At 31.2% G+C, this 27,323-nt stretch overlaps 1 protein-coding gene across 1 annotated transcript; it reads left to right on the top strand.

The window, feature by feature from the left end:
* Positions 1-321: 321 nt before the first annotated feature.
* LOC149900027 (organic cation transporter protein-like) lies at positions 322-27,003 on the top strand. Its single transcript, XM_090113217.1, has 7 exons — positions 322-482; positions 15,018-15,186; positions 18,733-18,949; positions 19,781-20,036; positions 20,336-20,953; positions 25,496-25,674; positions 26,120-27,003. The coding sequence occupies exons 2-7, from the start codon at positions 15,026-15,028 to the stop codon at positions 26,294-26,296; spliced, it is 1,608 nt and encodes a 535-aa protein (XP_089969343.1). The 5' UTR covers positions 322-482; positions 15,018-15,025; the 3' UTR covers positions 26,297-27,003.
* Positions 27,004-27,323: the final 320 nt, after the last annotated feature.

Raw genomic sequence — 27,323 nt, 5'->3', positions numbered from 1 at the left:
ACAACTCCCGGTCCCGATAACAATAGGTTATTGTTTAATCACAAACATTTTAAAATAAACCCCCACATCGCATCTCGATGCATTCGACCATATGGTGCATTCCATCCATAATTATGTCAATGTTTGCAACATGACTACAATTATTCAAACACAATCCATTGCGGCGTGACTAGCTACATTACTAACATGGCTTCTAACATAACCAGCAATGTATAGCAGTAAGACGTTAGTATCGTTTGTGTGATGTGTCTGCGTACGCGCGTCGCGCCATAAAAATGACGTCGAGTTCGTAGTGACTCGCTTTCGACCAATCAGTGGTGGATACCCCTCGCGTAAAGATACATGTGCGTCGTCCGTGCCGGTTATAAATTAACAAAAAATCCCTTTTAAAATCAATTCTGTATCAATAAAGTGCATACGCGTGTTTTTTTTAGGTTACAATATTGTGTTTTTTCATCTATAATTAGCTAGAAGTATTACAGGTGAGTACTTAGTTTCTAAATTAGATCCCATGTTGGATAAAAGTACTGTTTAAGTTATCAAATACGGTATATTGGATACGTTAAGGTAATTTAGGGCAATGTTTTGGATGACAGAGCATACGCGTTTTGCAAATTGGATTACCTAAATAGGTTAACAAGGAAAAACTGAAAGGTGAATATGCAATTCGTATCTGTTGCATGCTGCATCCACATGGCCAATTTCTATCATATTCTGTTGTAAAGAATTCTCGTGTTTATCACGTAGTAATTTTTATAACAAGTACGTAATATAATTTGCTTCATAAACAACATTTTTTCATAGTTTTCAGTTTTTCACCTTTTCACGTAGGTACACACTTAGATAATTAAATTTTAAAAAATGCAAGCAACTTAATTTTCAATTGAAACCTACATTTTGTAGAGTCGCATAAGACTCTACAAATTAGAATTTAGGTATTAAAAACAAGATGCAGCTTGCCTACGTAAATATTAAAAAAAAAGGTTTTGAAATTAATCAGTAGGTATAATTAAAATATAGTGTTCAAGCTATATTTCAAAATAATATAGAAAAACGTAAAAATAGAGAGGTAGAGCAATTTTATTTTTAAAATCAATTTTTGTATATAATTAATTGATGTTACGTGTTATTTTTTAAATCTTATTAATTGCAGTTAGAAAATAGAATTGTTAAATCTCAAAGATGTTAATTTATTTAAAAATATTTTCTCGTAAAGTACAATACAAAAAGTTTTTGCCTTTAAATATTATTTTCATGCATATTCAACTGCATTGCTAATTAATTATACCATAAAATTTATATTCATGATAAATTCTCACTATCGAAGCGAGTTTTTCAGTATTCAATATTTCAAATAATTTATTACTTACTAGCTTTCACCCGCGGCTTCGCCTGCTTTGTCTAAAACCTAATGCAATTTATGCCTTCCTCTTGAATCACTCTATCTATTAAAAAAAACATAAAAATCTGTTATGTAATTTTAAAGATCTAAGCATACAGACACACACACGGTGGAAATCGATTTGTTTTATGTAGGTAGGTAAAGAGGAGAAGACTATATGGGTACTACCTATTTAGTGATAGTAAAGTAACTATTTTAGATTGATATTATGAAGACAAAAGCAACTGTTTGTATACGTTTTCAGTATTCACGATTTATTCGCTAGATGATTTTTGATAAACTTTGATACTTAGATAGGTGAGCATGTAGAGATATATGTAGAGCTCATAGGTAATTTTGGTCGCGATAAAATATTTGTATGAGACGAAAGATATTTTCCGTCCATCTTGATGTTTTTTTATATTTCTTGCTAAGCTGAAAATAAATTAAGAAAAAAATGGTTGTTAGAGTGCTCCATAAAACCGTACCATTTGATCCTTAAAACAATTTTCCCAGAGCCATTATATTATTTTTTTATGCGATAGACGATTACAACATAGGTACCTACATTAATTTAATAAATGTAATGCGTCTAATGAGTAGATAACAAATCATAAAACATATTGAAAATTTGAAATTATGTACGCGCTTTCCTATCTACAATAAAAAAAATAAAAAATGTACTGCGTCCAAAATCCAAATTTTTTTAACATGACGTGTACCTACGTAAAATCTTGATAGTTATATGTAATAATTATTTTTCCAGACTTAGGTATATTGCATTAGTTTTTGGATTCGCAGAATAAATAAATGTAAAAATTTCTGGAACGTTTTTCGATATAAAGTTGCAAATTAAGAGTACATTATGAAGCTGAAAGTGCTGAGAGAACTCTGGACTCTATCCCGAAGGAAATAAGTTAGATTATTATTTATTGCATATTCAATGAATGCACAGCGAACAACATATTGATTGTCTTAATATTATGATTTATCTGGTCCAGTCAATTGAAGTAAAGTAAAGATGATAGATGAAGTAATTATTTACTTATAAAAATAAGTTTTTTTTTGTAGGTAATCGCGTAATTATAAAATGTTTAATTAGGAAAAAACAATTTTACAAAAGGAAAGACAGAAAATATGAAAAATCTTTTGTATGCAGCATTGACAAACAACGTTACCTACGCTTTTATGCAATCCGCGGTTCAATTGAAAAAAAACTGGCCAGGTGCGAATCGGACTCGCGCACCTTGGGTTCCGTGATCCTGTTTGTTTTTTATATGTTGTTATATTTTTCACGATTTTTCCTTTATCTGTGCTATAAGACGTTGCTTCGTACCTAATTTCAAGATTCTGTACTCTTGAAGAACCCATATTTCAAAAATCATCCTCCTTCTGGCAAATTCGGATAAAAAATTGATTAAAAATGTAGAAATCGCGCTGCATAATATGTTTTACATCTGATTCTAACCTTGCGACTCCATAAATGCATTGGATGACACTACGCACTGAGTCATATTTCTCAGTATATTTCTGTACTGTTTAATTAAATTAATTATTATAATTAAATTGCATTTAAATTTTAGCCTGTTTTTATCAATACTGAGCCCATAATGCAATATTTAAACGTTCCTGGCTTTATATTCATTGTTTTAAATATTTTATTGAAAAAAGATACGGTTATCTTAAGATTTCACGTATTCGAATAATAATTGACTGTCAAGTATACATTAAAAGCCAGGTAATTACGATGTTATAAGAATTATGTTACATCAAATGAGGTAAATAAAAGCAACTGAGTTAAAATAGCTATATAACTAGAGCTTGTTATTAATTTGGACCACGGAACAGATTTATCTATTCCGTGATTTGGACTTTATCCTATGTATTTGGTATTCGTTGAAAATCGTTTAATATTTGGGCTCTAATGTTTTTCAGACATAAAATTTTCTGAAATTTCTACTTATAACATCATCTATTTACTAGTTTTACGGGATATTTCTTGAGATAGTTGAGAAATTTATAAAATCAGCTCATAAATAGTCAGACAGGTAAACAATTTTCAATTCATTATCAAAGGCGCCGTAATTATTTTAAAATGCATTTAAAAAAGTTGTTATTATTCTGAATCAGGCATTTGATTTGTATATTCGATGTTAATCCTTGGTAAAGTTATTTATTGGCTTAGTTAATACATAATTAATACTACGTAGAAATGAATTAATATCGTCTGTGCTAATATTATGAAGCTGAAGAGTTTGTTTCTTTGAGCGCGCTACGCTAATCTCAGGAACTACTGGTCCGATTTCAAAAATTATTTAGGTGTTACATAGCCCATTTATCGAGGAAGGCTATATATAAACACGCTAAGAGCAATATTAGCGGAGCAATGCGGGTAAAACCGCTAGTCAAGTATAAAGCATTTCGACTGCCTCCTTGGTACAGTAGTTGACGCGTGAACGTAAAACCCCACTCAGTTCAATTCCCGGTGGAGACGAGGAAAAATTTCTCGGTCAGGCAGGACACAGAAGGCTGATCACCTACTTGTCCCTAAAGAAAATCGATCAGTGAAACAGATGTGTACACAATGCATCTGCCCCTTACTCCTTCTAGGGGACACCGGACTTCACTTATTTATAATTTCTGTGATAATACTTAACCTTAACAATACGTTTACTATGAGGCCAAAGGTTACATACTAGGAACGTTACGCTGTAGAAACGGAAGTCTTAAACTATTCGGAACTAAAATAAGGTTAATACTTAATACTTAGGTACGTTAGTTATCTTGGGTTAAGGTTATTGTATGTGTTATAGTCAAAGTCCGATACACAGTCTCTTCGCGGAAGGACTGGTTTATCCTAGGTTTGGCCAAAGCCATCAGGCAATCCCCGAAATACATTTCAATTTCGCCCTTTGCCTGAAGTATTTTTAGTCAAACCCAGGAGCTCCTAACTTTTCAGTCAAACGTCGAAAGTAAATTATTCTGTTTCGGTTTTGGCCTAGTCAATCCTAGAAGCGAATGCAATTCTCGGTCAAACGTTGATCTGAACATGTTTAAACAGGTTCATAATGTCTCTCGCGGACCGCGGTGTTCTATAAGTGTTCTATAAAGATTAATTTTTCATTTTAATAACCTAAGAAATTATTAAAACAATTAACATTAAAGTTAATGCCTCACCATGTCAGAAAAGTGATTAATTTTTCATTTTAATTACTTAAGAAATTATTAAAACAATAAACATCAAAATTTTAAAAATGTTATTTTTTTATACTTAATCTTATACAAACTAACCTCCGTATATTCCAAAGCATTTATTAATTTAATTTATACTTTATTGCACATCGTACAAAAGGTGGGCCTAATGCCACACGGCATTCTCTCAAAGCATCTCAAATATAAAAGTGAAAATCACGTAAGCTGACCAATCAGGTGTCAGAACTGGCAGAGTTAAGCGGTTCTTAAGACTTGAAAGCTGCTTAAATGATAAAATGCTTCCAAATATACGAAGATAAGACACTTCATACCTATATCGGACTTTGACTCGTCAAACCCCGATTTAATAAAATTGTGTTTTGACGTTTGCCTGACCAAATTAGTCTCTCCCAGGTTTGACGAAAATTGTTTAGTCAAAGGCCGAAAATTTACATTTGTTTGGGCTTTGACTAAGTCATTCAGTCTGACCTGAGGATTGACCTGTCCAACCTAGGAGCGCCGGAGCTTCGGAGTTTGCCTATAACATATGTATTAATTATTGGTATTATACATAAGAGTATGTATGAATGTAGGATCGGAGCTAAATGAAAAACACTTTGAACTTCTTGAGATTTATTTTCAGACCACAATCTTAATTTTTAGAAAATTCTTTAACAGAGAAACAGCCGTCTTCACCCACGATCCCAATGAAAGAGAAAGATCATTCCTCATTCGCTCTCTGCTTCACATTCACTCATAGTCTTTCGTTCTTCCATTCTAATCATCGTTCAGAAACTAATCTTACACACGTTCAGAAACATAAATTAATCATTCAACTCATCTTATCATCCCACATGACTAGAAGATAATGTCCCAACAAGTTAAGTAACCTATATGTATAAAAGCAGTCTATAAAAACGAAGAAAAGAATATCAAAAAATTCTACCTGTTTCATAAATGAACATACATACTTAATATCAAAAATTTAATTTTGATACCGTCTTTTTTTGTAAATATTTACGTTTATACAAGGTTGTGTCGACAAATGAAAGCGCTTTATTTGTTTAGTTTATTTTATTTACTGGCCATCTATTTTATTTCACTTACAGCATTAGCTATACAAACATATTTAAAGTTAAAAATATGTTTATTATAAATTCTCGAAGAAGAAACATGCATTTCAATTTTCACTGTTTATTTTATTTACAAGTTGTTGATCTTGTTTCTAAACCTTGCCCTTGCTGAGAGACTTTCTTTATCTTTCTACTTTCTTTCTTTTGTAAGCTTCCTAACCCTCACCTTTGGAGTATCTAATCTGTGCCTTTGGACCACCAAGGACCTCTCAGCTCCCAGTTTTACGCTTATTCGTTTATCATTAATTACCTATATAAATAAATAAATATTTCAGGACAATTTTCACACACGGCACGATCTGATCCAATACTAAGCTTTCGCTTGTGTTATGGAAACCATGGCTAATAAACATACTTACATATATAATTACCTATATTATGTATGATGAAAAACCAAAGTTCTTAATTTTAATCTCAAGATTAAATAAAACTATGACAACCCCTAAATTAAACATATATTTTAACCAATAACAATTTTTAATTAATAATTGTTTATTATTATTTTGTTATTATCAATATTTTTTAACTTTGCCATTGTCTTCCCCATCTTAATACTTCCCTTTATTAAAATACATACATATTCAAAGATAAGACTCAGTATAACAAAAGAGACGCAGCATTACCCTGTAGTTATTTCTATCGTATCGTTGCAATCGCATCGTCATCTGGCGAACGGTTCTTGAACTCTCCCAAAATAACATTTGTGAGAAAAAAATATCGTTTGTCATTCGACAATAGTTTCTATACAATGAGTCGCATCCATTGTTGCAAGGTTCCATCAACAATTTTGACTTCCGTCCTTTATGACGTGAAATTCGTGCGGATTGGGGCATTTGGATGTGACTCGATCCTGACTTCACGCCCTTGGGATGTGTACTTTCAGATTTCAAACATGTCTTTGTTAATTTAATATTAATTAATATTATAAATTTGTTTAAATTTTTATAAGAATTTGTTACGAATATTATGTAACTAAGTATGTTCTATTGTTATTTTTTTTGTGTTCGCTCGATATTAAGTACATTAGTGCCCTGTAGAATATATAAAAACTAAAGACGAAATAATGAAAATCCGCTAAGCTGTTTATCGTATTTGATTATAACTTGTAGACATTTAAATATAAAAAAAATAACAGGATTATAATGATAGAAATAGAATATTGGTAGGCATATAAAATTCACAATTATAGAAAGAATGCGTTTATCTTAATTTTTCTAAACAACACGGCAATTATTTTTAGTCCATTACGATTATGGATAAGCCCCGATAATTATGATAAATGAGCGAAGACGGTATTAAATCTCACGGATGGGTCAAGGATAGAAGAATAATAATTCATTTTGTACTAGTTTTCTCCCGTAGCTTCTCTCATGGTCGTTACTTGACAGTCTTTCCCTACTACACCGATAAAACTATATTTTTTTAATAAAAAGAGGAACATAGCAAGATCATTCTGGTAGAATTAATCAAAATCGCTACAACCATTTTGGTGTAAAAACACATCAAACATACACAACTGATTTACAATACAATGCGCTACAAAAATAGTTTGGTTGCAAAACGTATGCTACACTATTGATTAAAAATACAAGCACCCATATATATACATTAAACATACTACATACAAATTCCTATGCAGAACCAATTCATTACATTAAATGAATACCACGCTTACATAAACGCATCAGTCAATAAGGCCCTTCGTACACGAGGCATTAGCAGTTAGCGTAGTAACTGTCTAGCTGTCCCGGCACGTTTTTCTGCCTTGTACAAGCCGGTCAAGCCATTTCAGAGGAGATTAACTTCAAATCATTCACAAGAATTTTATACATTAACTCCACTCCTGTTGGTCTTAGCGTGATGATTTATAACCTATATATTGACCCGACTTGTTAGTAATATTCATGATAAATTTGAAATAAATCCATGCCGTACTTTTTGAGCTTAGCCCGGATATACAGACAAACAGACCAAAATTCTTAAACTATATTTTTGCTTCGATAACAATGATCAGGCTTCAGGTATTCTTTAAAAAAATATTCAACGTACATTTTTGGCTTTCCTACGATTTTATTATATGTATAGAAACTATCATTGTGTACGAAGGGGCTTAGACCACGCAACGACATCGTGTCCACGTTATGCATACCGTTATTTTGATAGTAAAATCCGCGACCTCAATATGCAAAAACACGGGAAAATTAGCACAATTCTTTGTATTGACAATAGAGTTATGATTTATTTACAAGGATGAATTGTTTTAAATAGACAGGCATTCATAGTTATAATTCCCTGAGGGTTGCTTTTAATGATAAACCTTTTAAAAACTTTTGTTTTAATATCATGTTGCAAGTAAATACAGATTAATGAAAAGAAGTGAATTATGCATTTTTATTAATGGAGAAAAAGTAGAGCTACTTTCGCCCTTTGCTGATAATTTGTCAGATATCGTAATTGATTCTTTTTGAGTTAGATACATTTTCACACATTATTTTTGTCATATTATTAGATAACGGGGAGAAAAATTAAATAGAGCATATTACCAGAAAGATGTAAAAAAAAGCTTATTATTACAAATATGCTGACCTATTTAATATTTATCTATAACTTAGTAGTAATAAACAAATATTTATTAATTTAGTTTGAAATCAGTTGAACCAGTTTCATTATGAGAGTCAAAAATAAGGCGCCTTTGTTCTTAATATGATTGGACAAGTCGTTAAAAATAACGATATTAATTAGTATCTCACAAAATTTTATATCAAGCAATGATTTAATCTCGACCTAATTCTCAAACAGAAGGTGTAATACACAAATAATTTAAAATAACAATTGCAGAAAATAAAATTTAATTTATGAATGAAAGTCTCATAGGTCACAAATGACAATAATTTAAACCTTTACATTTTTATCTTTAATCTATTGTATATAAAACTCAAAGGTGACTGATATAGTGATCTATCAACCCACGGCCCAAACCACTGGACTTATCGGGCTGAAATTTGGCATGCAGGTAGATGTTAGGACGTAGGCATCCGCTAAGAAAGGATTTCCCGAAATTCTTGCGGAAACGGGGAAAAACGGGGATGCACGTACAAAGTCGTGGGCGGAAGCTAGTTGAAAATAAAATTAGATTATGAACGTAAAGGTCAAATTAAAACAAAAAAGGTCAAAGTACAAAAACACAAAAAACACTTATATTTTAGTCTTCGACTATTTAATTAAGAGCCTAGCCTATCTATTAAACTACTTAATAATAATATTTCCTTCTTAAGCCTTTGTAGAAATAAAGGGCTTTAAAACTCGTTGCATTAAGAGAAGACCACCTTGACTCCGTTTAAAGAAAAATTAAACATATACCTACTGTGTTCATATTATACAATACATCACATGCAACAGCTTAATGGTTTTAACTTTTAATGGAAAATTTATATTTATGATATATCCTAACTATACCTACCTACGCTTATTGCATAAATTGCAAAAATTTTAACTACCAATTATTTACGTATAGATTGGATGGATTCTAAAACGGACACTTATGGATTTTTCTAAGCAAATACTATGCTAATACCATCTAATACTACAAAGAAAAGTCTTTGTTTTCTTTTTCAATTTCACAAAATACTACTCAACCGATTACATAAATTCATGCATGCATTTTGCTCTATATTCGGCTCATTACTTATATATTTTTAATGCCAAGATATTTCGAGAAAACTTCAATAAAATCGATACAGTAATTTTGGAATTAGGAATCACTAAACATACGAATATAATTATTATCTTCTTAGTATTAACTTATTTCTCACTATTTTCAGAAATAAATTACTTCAAAAACTGCACTTTTAATACAAAACATTATTGTATTTCAAGTATCATATAACGTATCAATAAATTATGAGAGATGAAAATGAAATTAAATTTGAAAGATTTATGATCAAACAATGAACAGACAGACCAAGAAATTGTTATGAGTTATAAAATGTAATTTAATATATTGATAAGCTACAAAGTTGCTCTTGTTTTATCTAAGCTTTAGTTTTAAATACTTTTCTCATATAAAATGTTTAAAAGCTATACTTTTACTATATAGACTATATATTTTATAAATTCGGAGTTTTTTTGCGAATTTAAAGCCTTTGATTTAATTCTAAAAATATTTCCGAAACCGCGTTTGTTGTTTCAAAGAGTTTCCATAGATATTTTAACTAAAGTGCACCAAAATCGGTTCAGTCGTTTTTACTTTTGCGAGAAGACCTTCACCAGCTAAGCACTTTTAGCCCAGTTTACAAAATTACTACTACCTAGTACCTACGTAAGTTTTACATTGGCTTGGCACCGACATCAAACCTATTTAGTAAATAGCACATCTAAATAATACAGTACCTAATTATATAATATCAAATATTTTTTTATTGCACGCCTCATAAGCGAAGCGTTGAGGTGGGTACTACTGTCACTTCGCGCAAAACATCTGATTTTTCAAACTTAAAATGTCTTTATGTATCATACATTGCACTTGTAAGATAATACATACACACACATATTAAGAAAAAACACTATTTTTAACATTCATGATATTTTTGATGGCATTTTTGTTATTTAAACTAGTTAAAAAACAGTTTAAAAAAGTTCTGTCTTGGACGTCCGTGTGTCTGTATGTGCGGAGGATTTTCTTGTTAACACGATAGCGACCGAAATACTTTACTAATCGAGTCTTTTTTTTCTCTTACGCTTGAGTATGCTCAGGAATAGAACCCTTTCATTTTTCAGGGTCTGATTCGATGTGGTTTAATTGTTATTAAATAAACAAAAATAATAATTAATAAATAATTATTTAAAAAAAATATGAGGCGTGCACTTTTGGATTTTCCAAATTATTTTTTACTTTTCCGTTTTTGAAGTCGGTTTTTTTAACGTACCTAGTTATTTTTATTATTTCTGCGTCTGTTTCATAGGAAATTTCCATTGTTTGTGTCTGTTGATCGTAGATCAGTTTAATTCTATAGAGAAGTGAAGTCATAAATAGTTTCCTAGTGTGAGATTCGAATCCTTGACCTGATAGATAAGGATCAACTGCGACAATCGATTCAATATGGTGCTAGCTTGTTGCACGTCCGCTTTTATCCTACTTTGAATAAAGGAGGAAAAAGTTCTTAATTCGTCATTTTTTATGTAGGGTTCCGATTGTTCGAAAATAGCATGGACTATATTTTGGCAATCTTAAATGATCAGAAAATGTATTTATTTGGTTTTAATAATTTACCGCATAAACTAATCCGCAAAACCGCATCAAAATCCGTTGCGTAGTTTTATAGATTTAAGCATACAAAAGGGACATAGAGACAACGAAAGCGACTTTGTTTTATACTAAATTATTTCTATCGTTACCATTACTATTTACCCATCAATTCAGTTTGTACTCTTCATAAATATTGTGATTTCCCATAGACAACAAGAAACAATGATAAAATTCATATTTATAACCATAAACGTCACAATGGCGCATGTTTTCACTTTTACGCAAATGGTTATAGAAAATCATAAACGAGACGAAAACTATTGTTCTTTGAATTATTATAAAAGATATATATTATGGTGAAGCGTGACTGTTGTGAATAATTTATACTATACTAACTTAACGCGCGGATTCGTTTAGGTTATTGCGTCTATTTCGACAATTTCATCTATCTATATGTTAAAAGTTAAAACCCATCAAAAATTAATCAACCAAGATTTAATAGAAACTGAAATACTTTTGTATTTATTTTAATAGTATGGTTTTATTGCAGCAATTTTCTGTAAACACCTAAATCGTTATACCCGAAATATAGCAATTATTTTGAATATAGACATTACCTTCAGCATTTATTTATTTACAAACATATTATTAACTAACATTATCACGTTATTTTCCACATTCCATTGTTTAAGCATAAAATACAGCTGTCGATTAAAACTTACAATTTAAGTACAAATTTTGCCTAGAGCAAAAATGTTCGAGAAATTCATAGAACCCTTGAGAATAGATTATTATTGATAATAATAGTAAATAAATTAATTTATGCAAATTAGGTTCTGTTTTCTCATTATATAATATTTTAATATTAAATTACAAATATATTTATTATGCTTTGAATCGGTATTGAGCAAGATAGCCGATCAAATATATTATATTTTCTATAATCTGAATACTACAGCAAAAGCAAGTGTAGTCAATTATTTTCTTCTAATTAAGCTCTTAATTAACTTCAGAATTGTATAAAAACGTTAATAAATTTTGACTAGTTGATTACATATAACTAGCTTCAGTCCTCTTTTATAAAAAAACATTCCAATTCCGTCTATTAAATCGATCTATTGGATGTAAAAAAGCAAACATTGTTTTTCCAAAATACCTCTATCACTTAAACTAAAAAACCGTCATAGTATACAACATATCTGCCGACCAAACAACAAGCAAAACCAAATTTCATGAAAAATCGGTCAAGACATTTCGGCTCATTCGCTATGGTTAAAAACGTGCATTTGACATAAATAAATGTGTCCTGTAGTCCTATACTTTCATATTATAAAGACGTCATAGCAACCTCTAAAACAATTACCAAACGCGATCAAACTAACCAATCACGATCGAAGGCTCTATGTTAACTATTCAAGCAGGGGCGTAGCTACCGGGGCCCCTAAAATAAGGCCCCACGTTCCTTAATAGTACCTAATTACCAAAAAAGCTAGCTTTAAAAACTAATACCGACAATCGACATTTAAAAAAAGTTGGATAAATATTTATGACTAGCTGTGCCGCACGGATTTCACCGCATTGCTCCGCTCCTATTGGACTTAGCGGGATAATATATAGCCAATAGCCTCCCTAGATAAATGGACTATCTAACAGTGAAAACATTTTTGAAATCTAACCCGTGGTTCCTAAAATTCAAGCCAACATAGTCTTCAGTTTTATATTCGATTAATAAACTTGTGGGCTCCAATTTCAAGACAGGGCCCCATAATGCACGCTACGGTACTGTATTCAACAACCCATATTATGCAACGTCACAACGTAGCATGGATGTGAATAATGGTTGAAAGCAATCGAAAGAATTGAGAATCATATTAACGCATGTGAAAACAATTTTTCAATCACGATTGTGTTAAAGAAGATATACTTTGTGAAATGGGACATGATTTCTTATCATTAGTTATTTTCGTTTGAAAAAAATACCACTGGATTTTATCAATTTACTACCTTTCCGCCCGCGTCTTCGCCCGCTATGTCTAAAACGTAATAAATTATATACTAAAACCTTCCTCTTGAATCACTCTATCTATTAAAAAAACCGCATTAAAATCCGTTGCGTAGTTTTAAAGATATAAGCTTTTAATTATAGGGCCATATTGACAGAGAAAGAGACTTCGTTTTACTATGTAGTGATTAGCGCTTATCTTGTTGTTAAGGAAGCATCTTCATAATTATCGACTTTAAATAAAAATCGATTGAATAATACATTGAACAAGTTGTAGCTTATTAAGCAACAGGGTTATTTAGATAACGAATTATTTGATCAGTTTGAATGACAATGACCTCGACTTTTAAAATTATACATATTACAATATTAAATGTATTCTACATTTATCATCTGTTTTCTTCAGTTTAAATGAGAACAATTATCTTGTACGAAATTGTGTTACACGCATGTTTTTTATAGATTAAAATAATTCCCATATATAATATTCAAATAACAATATTTAAAACTGCTCATACCACCAATTAGGCACATTTCAGACGGTCCAATAATCGCAAAAACGCAACTAAAACGAATTAAATTCTATTAACCCTGCAGCTAATCCCAAACGGGTCAAGTGGTGAATTAACCCACTGATCAAAGCTAGCATTTTGCGACGAGTCTAATTGAAGTACAACCGAACTTGTGTAGAACAGAAGTACGACAGAATGTACTAAAAATAAGGGCATGTTATAAGTAACGACTTTTGAATTAAAATAATACATTTCAAAATGTTATATATGTTTAGCTGGGCACATCTTTGGATACAATAAAATTATCTTAATATATTCATTTAACAAAAAGTTCATGTAGACTCTATGACACATTTTTCTTTACTCTATCATAAAATAAAACCATTTTACTTAATTTAAGTTGATCATAGTTAAGTTTTAAATGTTTACATTATATTATATTATAAATCGTTATTTCAATGCGTAGACAAAAGTTCCTTTAATGTAAAAATGCTTATTTTAACTCTACAACAAGCACACAGTCCGCTATTTAGAGTAACTACTTGAATAATCGACCTGATTCCTTTATTTTGATGTTTCAACTTACTTCATTCAGATTTAGACGTTCTCAATACAATACAACAACTTAGAAAATATTAAAGTCGTTCGTCTATAACGAGCCTAAGCCCGTCCCACGCGGCGCTCACGGCTACAGAATAATGATTCATACAAGTTTAATCGCACAGTGCACTGCATCAAACATCGCCATAAAAGAAAATGGCCGTTTGTGACTTTACTTCAAGTTTCGTCAACCCTTAACGCGATTTCGTTTTGTCATTATTTATGTATGTTTACGTAGATTGCAGGGCACATTGTTTTTACTTACATATCTTTTCTTAGAAGATAAAATATAAGTATTTAAATTGTTAATCTAGGTGAAGTGGGAATAAGTATGTCAAAAATTAAAATATACCTACTTAAGTAAAATTATAATTATATATAATGCGTTAATTCTCTTAGTTTAAAGTTAGACAAAAAATACATCCAACCGAAAGATAAAGTCATGATAGTAGAGTAGACGTATATTCATACTAATATTATAAATGCGAAAGTAACTCTGTCTGTCTGTCTGTTACTCAATCACGCCTAAACTACTGAACCAATTTGCATGAAATTTGGTATAGAGATACCTACATATTTTGATACCCGAGAAAGGACATAGGCTACCTTTTATTGCGAAATATGTACCACGGGCGAAGCCGGGGCGGACCTCTAGTTTTAAATAAATTAAATGATAGAGCTGCTTGAAATATTATTTTTATTTGTTGAATTTGATTCATACTGCATAGTGCAGACACTGCATGTTTGGGAAATTGCAAATTCTGTTCAAAACATCGCACTTGCTCTAAATTCTAAACCACTTCTGATTCCATCACCAAACACCGACCGTAAACTTTTAAATCGAATCAATCCTTTTAAAACACAAAACCGTTAAACGTTTCACGTTCCGAGTTAAATGCGTTTTAAAATCACTTAAAACCTATCGAAGTTAAAGCATTCATTCCATTCGCAGGCGACAAGATGGCGGACAAGAAAGAAATCAATTTGGACGCGGTGCTCGAAAGCCTGGGCCCGTATGGACGTTACAACCTATTGAATTTCGTCCTTTTACTATTCCCCGTGCTTTTGAGCAGCTTCTACGAGTGCGGTTTCATTTTTGAAGCGCAGCAGCAGATTTATCGGTAAGTTTTTTTGGCGTGAAATATTTGGAACGCAGAAAAAGAAGTTTCAAATGTGATTGCGTTCTCTACCTCTAATAACCTTCTAGGATATACTTTGAAAAAGAAGAGTCTCAAATGTAAATGCGTTTTCTAATATCCCCCCTTCTAGATGTGTATGATACGCTCTTTGAAAAATAATTAGATATTTCTTCAAACGTGGCTGAAAGACTTCAAAATATGTACTACTAATACATTCGGATTAATCTGTATTTTAAATATTTATCGTATTCATTTTATTTCTTAAGTACTTATTTATTTATTTAATAATATTAGATGCATTCCGTGATGAGACATTTAAATGTATTCTTACGTTGAATATTTTTTCTCGGGCAATAAATAAAATATTCTAACATGACCTTAGTTGATTATTCTTAGCTTTTTATTTTTCCATTTATTATGTGCTATTTCAAAATAAGTAGTATCGTTTAAGATAAAATCGTAATTTTGCGGTATATTTTTAATATTTATTTCCGTACGTTTATATATTTAGAATCATACGTGTCTGTCTGAGTAGATAAGCAGTTTACAATTTACTAGCTGCGCTCCGCGGTTTCACCCGCGAGGCTCCACTTCTGTTGGTCTTAGCGTGATGAAATAATAGTCTATAGCCTTCCTCGATAGATGGGCTATCCAACACCGAAATAATTTTTCAAATCGGACCAGTAGTTGTTGAGATTAGCGCGTTCAAACAAACATAACTCTTCAGCTTTATAATATTAAAGTATAGATTTGAACGGCATGAGAATCCAAAACTTTCAGTGCTTCTGATGTATCCATAAGACAATTTACAAATTACAACAAATAAATTAAACTAACGGTATAATAATTAACGTAAACATACATATAATACCATCTGCATCGTTCAGAAATCGAAATTCCAACACATTCTGACGACTCTGCACCTGCGTTCCACTGCACGTATCGCGATGAAACATCCATTCGACAAATCTGTATAATTAACGAGAAAATAAATGTATAGGTATATTAAAGACTGGGGTAGAAGCCTTTGAAAATAATGAAAAGATAAAAAAAATCGCAGTCGGATGAAACCCATTAGAAAAGGAGGGGAATATGATAAAAATGTAAGGAAAAATAAATTACGGTCAATCCGAGTTCGGGAAGCGGGAGGGGGGAGCTTTTAAGAGAAAAAAATGGTTTCTCTCGATTTCCGACAAAACTACAAGTCCTATAGAAAAAAGTTCAATGGCAAAGTTGTAGGTAATTAAAAGTTCTACAACTTTTGTATTCACAATTTTTTCACATAACCTAAAAATTTAGGTGAAAAATTCGAAAAACCAAGTTTTTGGTCTTTTATTTCTATCTACTTCAAAATTTATTTTTTTTCTACGAAATTTGGTGGAAACTTACTTTATTATGTCCCAAATACACTGTAATTTATTTGATTGAAAATATTTATTTTTTCGCCTTATTTTGAATTAATACCAAAAAAACAACCTAATTTTCAATCGAAAAGTCACCCGTCAAAATATCAGCTTTTTTCAAAAACTTGGGGTGCCTTTTATTCATTGAAATCTCTACTTTCATATGGTGTAAAAAAAATAAACACCACCATAGTAAATGTTCTCAGGAAATGCATACAAACAGTCTGAAAATTAGCTTTTACTAAATCAGGCACACTTCTCGAACTACCTGAAATGTTTTTATCGACATCATTTTGCTTTTGAATATGCTGTAAAATATTAAACTTAGAACAGATAATTATTATTCTTTTGAAATATTACCGAAAAGCCGATACAAGAGAAGATAAAGAGTTCAAGAAGTGTGCCTGATTTAGTAAAAGCTAATTTTCAGACTGTTTGTATGCATTTCCTGAGAACATTTACTATGGTGGTGTTTATTTTTTTTACACCATATGAAAGTAGAGATTTCAATGAATAAAAGGCACCCCAAGTTTTTGAAAAAAGCTGATATTTTGACGGGTGACTTTTCGATTGAAAATTAGGTTGTTTTTTTGGTATTAATTCAAAATAAGGCGAAAAAATAAATATTTTCAATCAAATAAATTACAGTGTATTTGGGACATAATAAAGTAAGTTTCCACCAAATTTCGTAGAAAAAAAATAAATTTTGAAGTAGATAGAAATAAAAGACCAAAAACTTGGTTTTTCGAATTTTTCACCTAAATTTTTAGGTTATGTGAAAAAATTGTGAATACAAAAGTTGTAGAACTTTTAATTACCTACAACTTTGCTATTGAACTTTTTTCTATAGGACTTGTAGTTTTGTCGGAAATCGAGAGAAACCATTTTTTTCTCTTAAAAGCTGCCCCCTCCCGCTTCCCGAACTCGGATTGACCGTAATTTATTTTTCCTTACATTTTTATCATATTCCCCTCCTTTTCTAATGGGTTTCATCCGACTGCGATTTTTTTTTGTTTCAAAAATTATCTACTCTAGTCTATTATGTCATTGTCCATTTATATACTTGAAGAAAAGACTTAAAGACTTCAAAATACAGTCAAATTGAGAGCCTAATTTTTTCAAATCAGTTGAAAAGAAAGTCTTGTCTGTTTTACCACCTAAAACTCAAGATTGGCTGAACGGTTTTTATTGATTTTTGGTTTTGTATTAAGTAATTGAGCTTTTAATAATTTGCAAATCTTACAAACCCAGGAGGAGCCGGGGCGAACAAGTAGTTTTTTATAGACACAGATAGATATAGATAACTCTTTAACGATCATCTTCAAAAAATTCTTATCCACTCCAATTATCTTATAGACAATTAGTAAATCTTCTCATTGTATAGATTAGTCATGTCGTTAAAGTATGATAAAAATTAATGGCACAGATAATATAATTTAGGTTGGCTGATAAGCGTGTCTTAGAGCAATGATAATAATAGTCAGTGAACGTAGATTAGATATGGACTTATTTATTTTAAATTTTATTGTTTTCGTTTATTTAAATCGTAAAGAATTTAAAAATAGGTCGTGACTAATATTGCTTGTTTAGTCTGTGATAATGTCTGTGGTGAACTGTTTTGTTTCAAATATTTTGTATCATTCGTATTTTGCTATATTATTATAAAACCGTAAGATATGAATGGTAAGTGATGATATCTAAAAAATAAAGTATTTTCATATATAAAAACTTAAGGCAAAAGAATGTACCTAAAGATAAATATTTCAGTTGTTACTGGTTAAAAACAACGCGGTAAAAATAACATCGCACATCATGCACTTTTCTATTATAACATTATTTCAACACTAGCACACTGCGGAGGATATGAATTTGACTGGATTATATCAAATTAAATTGTTTAATTTAGGTAGGTACTAATAACCTCGTGTGAACAAGGTATAACAAAAAATTACATCCATTTAATTGTTAAACGAAATCTCATCTTGCTTTTGAATAAGGTCGTCTTGATACGACGACCAACACTAATTTTATCCCTTATTTTAAGAAAATTCTAAGTACCTAGAAAATGATTATAACTATTCGTCCAAAAATTATAAATTAATACTAACTACAAGATAATTTCTAGATGCGAAGTCGATGGCTGTGAAAAAACATACAACGATACATCCTGGCTGAAATACGCTATACCCACCGACTCAGAAAGGGATGTACCAGCCAGCTGCTTACGATACGCCCCCAAAAACAACAACACAGTCGAACAATGTCTTCCTGAAGAATTCTCCAATGTTACTATACCTTGTGACAGTTATGTGTATGAACTCAATGGATCTTTGGTTAAGGAGGTAAGAATAATGAGTATTATAAATACAGTCGAAAAATTAAGAAAACTTATCGGTAAAATAGATGCATAATGCATTTGACAAAACCCCCCGTATACACGGGAATTCACAATAGTAAATGGGAAAGTTACTCTAACTCTCTCTACATTAAGAAAAGATACAGAATATTGTCAAAAAGTGAAGCGATTGAAATAGAGCATGAAAATTTAAGTGCACGTCATCGTAATTACAGGCGGAAACTTAGTATAAATAAAACAAACTATAGTGCTTAAAACAGTGTATGAGATGCTTTATTGTAAAATGATTCGTTCTGTTTTCCATTGTAGAATGTTGAGACTTGTATACTAAGTGTTTAGTAAACATTCAACCGTCTTTTGTAAAAACATTTTTGTTTTATCATGGAGGTAGGAGGAGGATTTTCAAAATTACTATACCAGAATTGTAATTTTCCACATATTGTGATAACTAGCAAATTTAATTTGTGACATCGTTGAGTAAACGATTGTTTAATAATTAATGATATTCAGGACACATGAAAATTATGACTAAAGTAATAAAATTATTAAGAAATAAGAATATAAACATCTAGAACCTAATCAAAAGGATTCAATACAGATAACTTTTCCTGCCTCTTTTTTGCCTCTCAGGAAATGGACCCTATTCACAATGGGCAGCGTTGGGCGAGTAGAGGCAATCATGATAGTGTAGATGGGCCTAAATTGTAGATTTTTATTCATACGCCGGCAAAGATCGACGACTATTTGTTGGGCCAACGCTCTCGATTGTAAATTTCCCATTATAATCTATCCATCATAATAACCTTTTCCCTTTCAGTTCGACCTGGGTTGCCAAGAATGGAAACGGGCCCTGGTTGGTACAGTCCACAACAGCGGCATGTTCGTTGCCATGTTGTTTACCGGCATTCTATCAGACAAATTTGGGAGGAAGACCGCTGTGGGTATGGCGGCGACGGCCAGCTGCATCTTTGGCATTATACGCGCGTTTGCACCGAATTATAATATGTATTTGTCAATGCATTTCTTTGAAGCGGCACTGGGGGGTGGATTGTACCCGTCGGCTTATGTTTTGGGTACGTTTTCTATTATTGGTTAAATAGGTATTCGTTTAAATTTTTAAATTTATTTGAAGTTGCCACATGCTAAAACTAAAAACCATTCTAGTCACTTTGTTGCAATTGTAATTTAAATGCAAATGTTCTAAATATTAGGTTTTGGTTTCGTTTTTGTTTAATCTAAATTTGAAAATAAAATTATGTAAAAAATATACTTACGTACATAGAATAACGTCTGTGCAATAGTTAATTATTTTAACAGCGTCATTTCATAAACGAAGATTAATGTAATTCAATGTTTTATATTTTTTTCACAGCGGTCGAGCTTGTGGGGCTAAAACAGCGAGTGTTCATCTCCGCTATGTGTAACATGGCCTTCGTGGTAGGGCTCGTGATACTCGACCTCCTAGCCTGGGTTATTAACAACTGGAGAACATACATCCTTATACTATACAGTCCTGCAATCATAGTGGGCTTGTACGTCTGGCTAATGAACGAAAGCGCCCGCTGGTTGCTCAGCAAAGGCAGAAAAGAAGATGCCATCAAAACTCTAAAACGCGCGGCGAAAATCAACAACATGGACCCCGCGAAACTCGATCTCGACGCGTTGAGCGATCCCCTACTCCGAACAGAAGTACTGACAGACAAGAAGTCACAGTTCTCGAAAGCAATACGATCGAGTATCATATGGAAACGTTTGATCATTTGCTCCTTCTTGTGGCTCACTTGCTCCCTCGTTTACTACGGGTTGTCGATCAATTCTATTTCTTTAAGTGGTAACAAGTACGTGAGTTTTATGCTGGTGGTTATTGTAGAGATACCAGCGTATATAGTTGTGGTGATTGTGTTGGATAAATACGGGAGGAAGAAGACGATGATAGTGAACTATGCGACATGCGCTGTGACGAGCTTGATGTTCGCGTTCTTGCCTAAGGGTAAGTTAGAATAGCATTTATTTGCTAACATTTTTTTGTAAAACTATATTAATTTAATTTAATCAAATAATTGAAACCTACAATTTGAAAAAATAAGCAATGTTGATGGTGTTGTTGCACGAAAGCACCTCCTTATCGGCAGAATGACAGACCCATATTTTATTACCATACATTAAAACCTGAGCTTCTTTTTGTCCAACCTCATGAGTAGAGTCAAGTGCTGAAACGAGTTTAGTATAAAATAATAAGAACTTAGTTTAAAATGAAAATCGATAGCAATTTTTTAGATGGTTTCATTTATTGATCAGACAGAAAATAATGATATTTTGAAAATGGTAATCAACTTTCTATCATGAAAATAAATGTCTGTAACAATTATTACCGTTGATTGTCTGACTTCTAATCTTATACTTGTATACGTAGTATATTAATATTAGTCTGTGCTTATACCTATAATATTCATAGCTATTACAAGGTCCTTTGTTTCGCCTGCCGACAAAACCATCAACAACTTTTATCCCGTACTTTTTTAAGGGAATCGATTAAAAAAAAGTTATTCAATTACTCTTGAGCCGGAATCGTCAACTATTTTCATTCCAAATTTCATGCATGTCGGTCTATGATTTTACCGTAAAAGCGTAACAAACAGACACTTTTATAATATTAGTATAGATTGATGGCGCACTTACTAAGATTAAAATTAGTCTACCCTATGTCACTAGATATAACATATGGTCGCACGAAGCTTGTTACTTCAAGTACTTTGTAACTTATAATATATGTTGTATCTTAAGTTATGGCTCATACTTAGATCGCCTCCTAGTGTTAAACGCGTCAATATTTTAACTGAAAAGTCCTGGGTTTGATGCTCAAAGGAAACTATGAAAATGTATTAAAACATTTTTTTGGATTAAATCCTAATACGTAATTAGATTGAAATGTTTCCTAAAATTTCTAAATTTCAGGGGTATAAGGAAGTGTTAAAGTTAAAGAAAGTGCTTTCAATATAGAGACTTACGAATGCTGTAGATTACTTTATTAATAAAATAATAATAAGTCATTAATAAATTCGCTTTGGAATTTCCAATATTTTATACATATATTTCTGAATCTAAAACATGTATGAGACTATTTTTAAACAGTTTTAAAATACTAGAATTACTCGTCGTAATATATGAAACGAAGGATAACCAGGATATAAAGCGGCACACAGAAAGTTATATATAACTGTCCCACAAAGCAGTTAAATATAAACTAATCAGGGCGGAACAAAAATACCAATTACTGAACCTAGCCAAACTAATGCATTGACACCTGGACTAGGATTATTTGAATGTAACATTTTCTTGGCACGTATTTAATTGTTTTAGAATAATAGACAAGTTAATTTATTAACTTATATACTTAATAATATTACAATTTATTAACATACCTTATAATGAGTAAAATAGTGTTCAGTTTTCAAACGGCTGTGTTTTCAAATACATTATTTTGTTTTAAATTGGAGCATTGTAAAAACAAAATTAGTAGATACTTGTAAAATTTTACTTTTCTATTAAAATTATTGTGGTGACGGGTTTTTTTCTTAATTTTCTTTAGAATAAATAGCTTATTTACGTATACAGAATGTAAATAAGCTATTTAATGTTAATGGTTATCTTGCACAATGTTTTGTTGATAACTCGTATATCCCGTGGCTTCACTCGTGTCTATCTACATAATAATATAACCTCAAAAAGATCGATCAACTGTTTTTGTTTGAAATAAACATCCTCGATTTTTTACAATATTAGTATGACTTTAACGTCCAAATATTAATTACTTTTAAATTAGTACAAAAACTAACCACATACAATGTCTGCGTTGACGTCATGACGAAATATCTGATAGAATGAATGACGTCTGAAACTTTTATCTTTCCAAATTAACATCGAAGTTAAAAAAAAAATTTCAAATACGTTATAAACTAAAAAATGTATAAGTATGTACGTATAGTATTTTACGTCAATTACTTAATTGATAGTTCATTTACAGAAAAAAATACAAAATAAAATAATTTGAACAAAAATTAATTATTTAGTTAGTTCGAAATTATATAAATTATACTTACTTTAAATTGATTGAAAATTTAAGGTATAATACGTAATAACACGTAATATGCAAACAGTAAGTACATAAACTATTTATCTATAACTAATACAATTTAATTTTACTTTTACAAGGGCATGGCAAAAACGTATAAATGAGCGTTTTAATTCATTAAAATTATCTATTTCTTATTAAGTATAAGACTTTATTACAAAAATCAATCGGTGTCGATAACGAAAACAGATAGAATATTAATATTCGCCAAACAATCATATAATATTAAATGAAATATGTAATCCGTATTTTATTATCCAAATATAGATTAAGATTATATAATCTATACGTGAAAGTTTGTAGGTAAGTATGTTCATCCCTTTTTCATAAATTCACTTGTTAATTTGATTTTCTATAATGGAGGATAGTCAGAAACCATCAGATAAGAGGTTCATAATTTACTAACTGGATTAAGTTACGTTGCTTACTAGCTCTGCCCGTGGCTTCACTCGCGGACAAAAACTTTCATTCTCTTATTCAACCCATTAGGGATTGATTAAGAATAAGTGTTTTAAAATCTGTGTCTATGCTATGGTGTAGCCAAGCGTTACATACACTTTCTCAATTTTAATATAAGATATACACATTACACAAGTAAACCCACAGACTAAACATATATCTCAGTATATGAATATGCGTGGGATTCTCTTGTTCGTAATGACCTAGATAACGTTGTGAAATACGAATACACGTGTATTAATTGATTGCGAAGCACATTTCATTAATTACTATTTTATCACAACATTTGAGAAAACCGACGTGATCTCTGATTTGCGTTGAAAGTATTCCTTGTGAAGCATTTTTAGAATTTTTCTAGAAATCAGTGGAGACGCAACATTTTTTTAGATTGTTTCGTTTTTACTCACTCTCATCAGGTTAAAACACGGAATAAGTAAAAAAAATGCGCTTTATCCTACTACTTTTTTTATTTTTTTTTTTTACAATACTGATGTTTTGTTAAATATATTAAGATTTATTGGCAACTTTTAAATGTAGATATTGTCAACAAATTTGTAAAAAAAATTATCACGCATACGACACGCTCATTCCATATGTAGTATATTTAACGTAAATAACCAATCGATATATTATGAGTAATTAAATAAATGATAAGAATTAATACTACCCAGTGATTAACTATCAAGTCTATTAAGGTAGGCCATGATTAATGGTCAAATAATACAACTTGCATATATAATGTAATATACCTAATACATAATATAAAAGACCTTGTAACGCATATTGAATGTCAAGTATAGTTATTTTTATCCTTGTAATATTATACCTATATTACAAAATATCTCTACGAAAGAGTTTTCTTTTTTGTTCATTCAAACATGGCATGTGCATGGTATGGTATACAAGGTAATTATATGATAAAAAAACAGGTGATTTACTAAGCATTTATTAAGTTTATAAAAATATAAAATTTCCTGTATTTAAACTATTTCGATAATTAATTATAATTTAATTTTATAAATTGAAAAACAGCATTACAATAAAATATATTAAGTAAAATTACGCGCGTATCCAATAAAATATTTTAACGATTTAGCATGGTTTTTCCATCACTCGCCGACGCTACATTCTACCAAAAGTTGCGGTCACGATTTCATACATTTAATTATTTAAATTTAAAATAAACTAACTGCTTCCCCCGGCTTTACTTGGACCAAAAAAGGCAGCCTTTGTTGCTCGGCGAAGCTGTAGCTTTCTGTGTACTAGGAAACTAAGATAAACTTTCCACGAAGAAAATATGTTAGACTTTACTTCTAATGCCGGCTACTCACCTACCTGCAGCAGGGGCAATATTGGAATGCATCCTTAATTGGCTCCTTAATTATTGTGATGTGTATAGGTGGGCAGATAGATTTTAAAAAGTAAAGATGATCTAAGCATTGAGACACACATACGTTGTAAAGCGACTTTGTCCTATATAGTGAAGCCAATCGATCAACTCATATCACTAAGGGCCGATTTTTCAATCCTCGGTTAAAACTTATTCGTCGAATAATGTATAAAACTATCATTTTAGGGCCGATTTTTCAATGCTTGGATAAAACTTATTCGTCGAATAATGTATAAAACTACCATTTTAAAAACGTATTCTAATTGCCCGTATTTGACAGTTTACGTGACATTTTAATATTATCGTGTAATACTTTATTGGACGGATAAGTTTTAACCAAGCATTGAAAAATCGGCCCTTAAAAACGTATTCTGACATTTTAATATTATCGTGTAATACTTTATTGGGCGGATAAGTTTTATCCAAGCATTGAAAAATCGATCCTTAAACTAAAACATCTACTAAAGCCACTTTTCTTCCATAGCATTCCCTAATCCCTTTACTAAGCTACAATGCCCTTCCAAAGTTTACAACGATCACAATTGTTTCAGGTAACTGGTGGTCCATTGTCCTGTACCTAATAGGAAAGTGGAGTGTCACGCTAACATACAGTTCAGTGTATATCTACGTGTCTGAAGTCTTCCCGACCAACATGCGACAGATGCTCTTGAGTGTTTGCTCCACCTCTGGCAGGATCGGGTCGCTTATTGCACCTCTAACGCCACTATTGGTAAGTGATTTGTATTGGTAGTGGTATTATGTTGAAGTAGTTTAGATAGAGTACATTACTTTAGCAGCAGACTATTTATGGTTTTCAGTTTTCACATCAAAATACGAATATGTACATACTTCAAAATTAGAAATGTCTAGAAAAGTTAATGAGATAAAAATAATTTTGAAGTAGTTTAATATCATTCCTGACATAACTTATCAAAAGATCGTTGTAAGAGTATTATTTAGAGACTATGGTTTATTTTTCTTGCTGTGCACTTCAAAACCCGCAGCCCCCCTTCCCCCTTCTTTCTCTTTATATCAAAATTGCACATTGCATTTAATCAGAAACCTTATCTTAAAAAAACATCGTGACACCTAACTATAATTATAAACTAAACTAGATTTCGAGTTAGTTACTATTTTTATCAGAGTTAGTTCCTAATTCTAATCTTCCATTTCAGTCCCTCTACCACAAATCAATGCCGACCGTCATATTCGGAGGCATGTGCATCATATGCAGCATGCTCGTGCTCCTCCTACCAGAAACACGGAACATGCGTCTCCCGGACACCATTGAGGAAGCAGAGGAACTATCCAAAATGAGAAACAGAACTGACCAAACTCTTGATATGAAATAGTTTAATTTGAGGACCAAAAGGAGTAGTTGTATAAAAAGTATGTCAACTGTGTGATACAACTTAGAATAGGATTGAACCGGCGCCATGTTGTGTTGTGACGTCATAGCTGTTAATTCAATCGAATTAATAGTAACTATATTTTCAATTGATTTTTGGTGCAGTGACGTTCCTATTCTTATTTGGATCGCATTATATTTGTGATTATAATATATGGTATTGGAGTGAAGTGTTGTGTAACAGAATATTCGTGATACGTTTTCGAAGTGATATCTACTTAATTTATTGTAAAAAGACAGTCCTGTGAATGAAATGGATGTAAAGTTGACATACTTTTTTATTTTGCATTTAGGAAATGATTTAAAACGTGCTTTATTTCTTACAGTCTCAATATATTTTACAAATTACATTAGAAATGAACAATATGAAATAAATCACGTTTTAAAACTACATAAAATATATATTGTGTATCTACGCTGAGCAAAACAAATGTTTTGAATTGTATTCGTTCACATTGAATGGAATGTTTGACCTTAGATCACAAGTATTTTTAACAGGGTTCATATATCTATCGGACTTAAAGTAAATTCTGATGCTTACTTAAGAAAATAACTTAATATTTTCTGTATTTCTGTACATTTAGAATACAAATAAGCGATATAAAGACTTGTTTTTACATACTAACTATTTGATATTATGAAACTTAAATATGTATAAAACTTAATCATACCATACCTAGACAATTAATATTGAATTAATATTTTTTAGAGCGACCAAACGTAGTTGATCTTTTAACAGTTGTAAGAATTTAGTTTAAAAGATCAGCTTTGAACGCTACTTATCTTACTGTATAATATCAGATATTCCTTAACCTTTTCTTAATTTCTAAAATAAATAAGTAAATAATATGAAATTCAAAAGACTTCTACAAACCTTCCATCGTCGATTTTGACTTGTGAATTATTTAATGTGATTTTAGATCTAGGAACTAATTTCAATTTTTAATTGGATCAATATACAAAGACGTTGT

This window comes from Colias eurytheme, chromosome 19, assembly GCF_061535395.1.
Source record: "Colias eurytheme isolate Ceu_HAF_F1 chromosome 19, ilColEury1 Martin Lab GWU primary, whole genome shotgun sequence".
NCBI lineage: Eukaryota > Metazoa > Arthropoda > Insecta > Lepidoptera > Pieridae > Colias > Colias eurytheme.
The sequence above is the reverse complement of the archived record's forward strand: the minus strand, read 5'-3'. Positions and strand labels throughout refer to the sequence as shown.

Coding starts and splice junctions, on each gene's coding strand:
- LOC149900027 (XM_090113217.1), top strand. CDS start 15,026: ATGGCGGACAAGAAAGAAATCAATTTGGACGCGGTGCTCGAAAGCCTG. Junction 18,950..19,780: donor ATGGATCTTTGGTTAAGGAG/GTAAGAATAATG, acceptor TTTCCCTTTCAG/TTCGACCTGGGTTGCCAAGA. Junction 20,037..20,335: donor CCCGTCGGCTTATGTTTTGG/GTACGTTTTCTA, acceptor TTTTTTTCACAG/CGGTCGAGCTTGTGGGGCTA.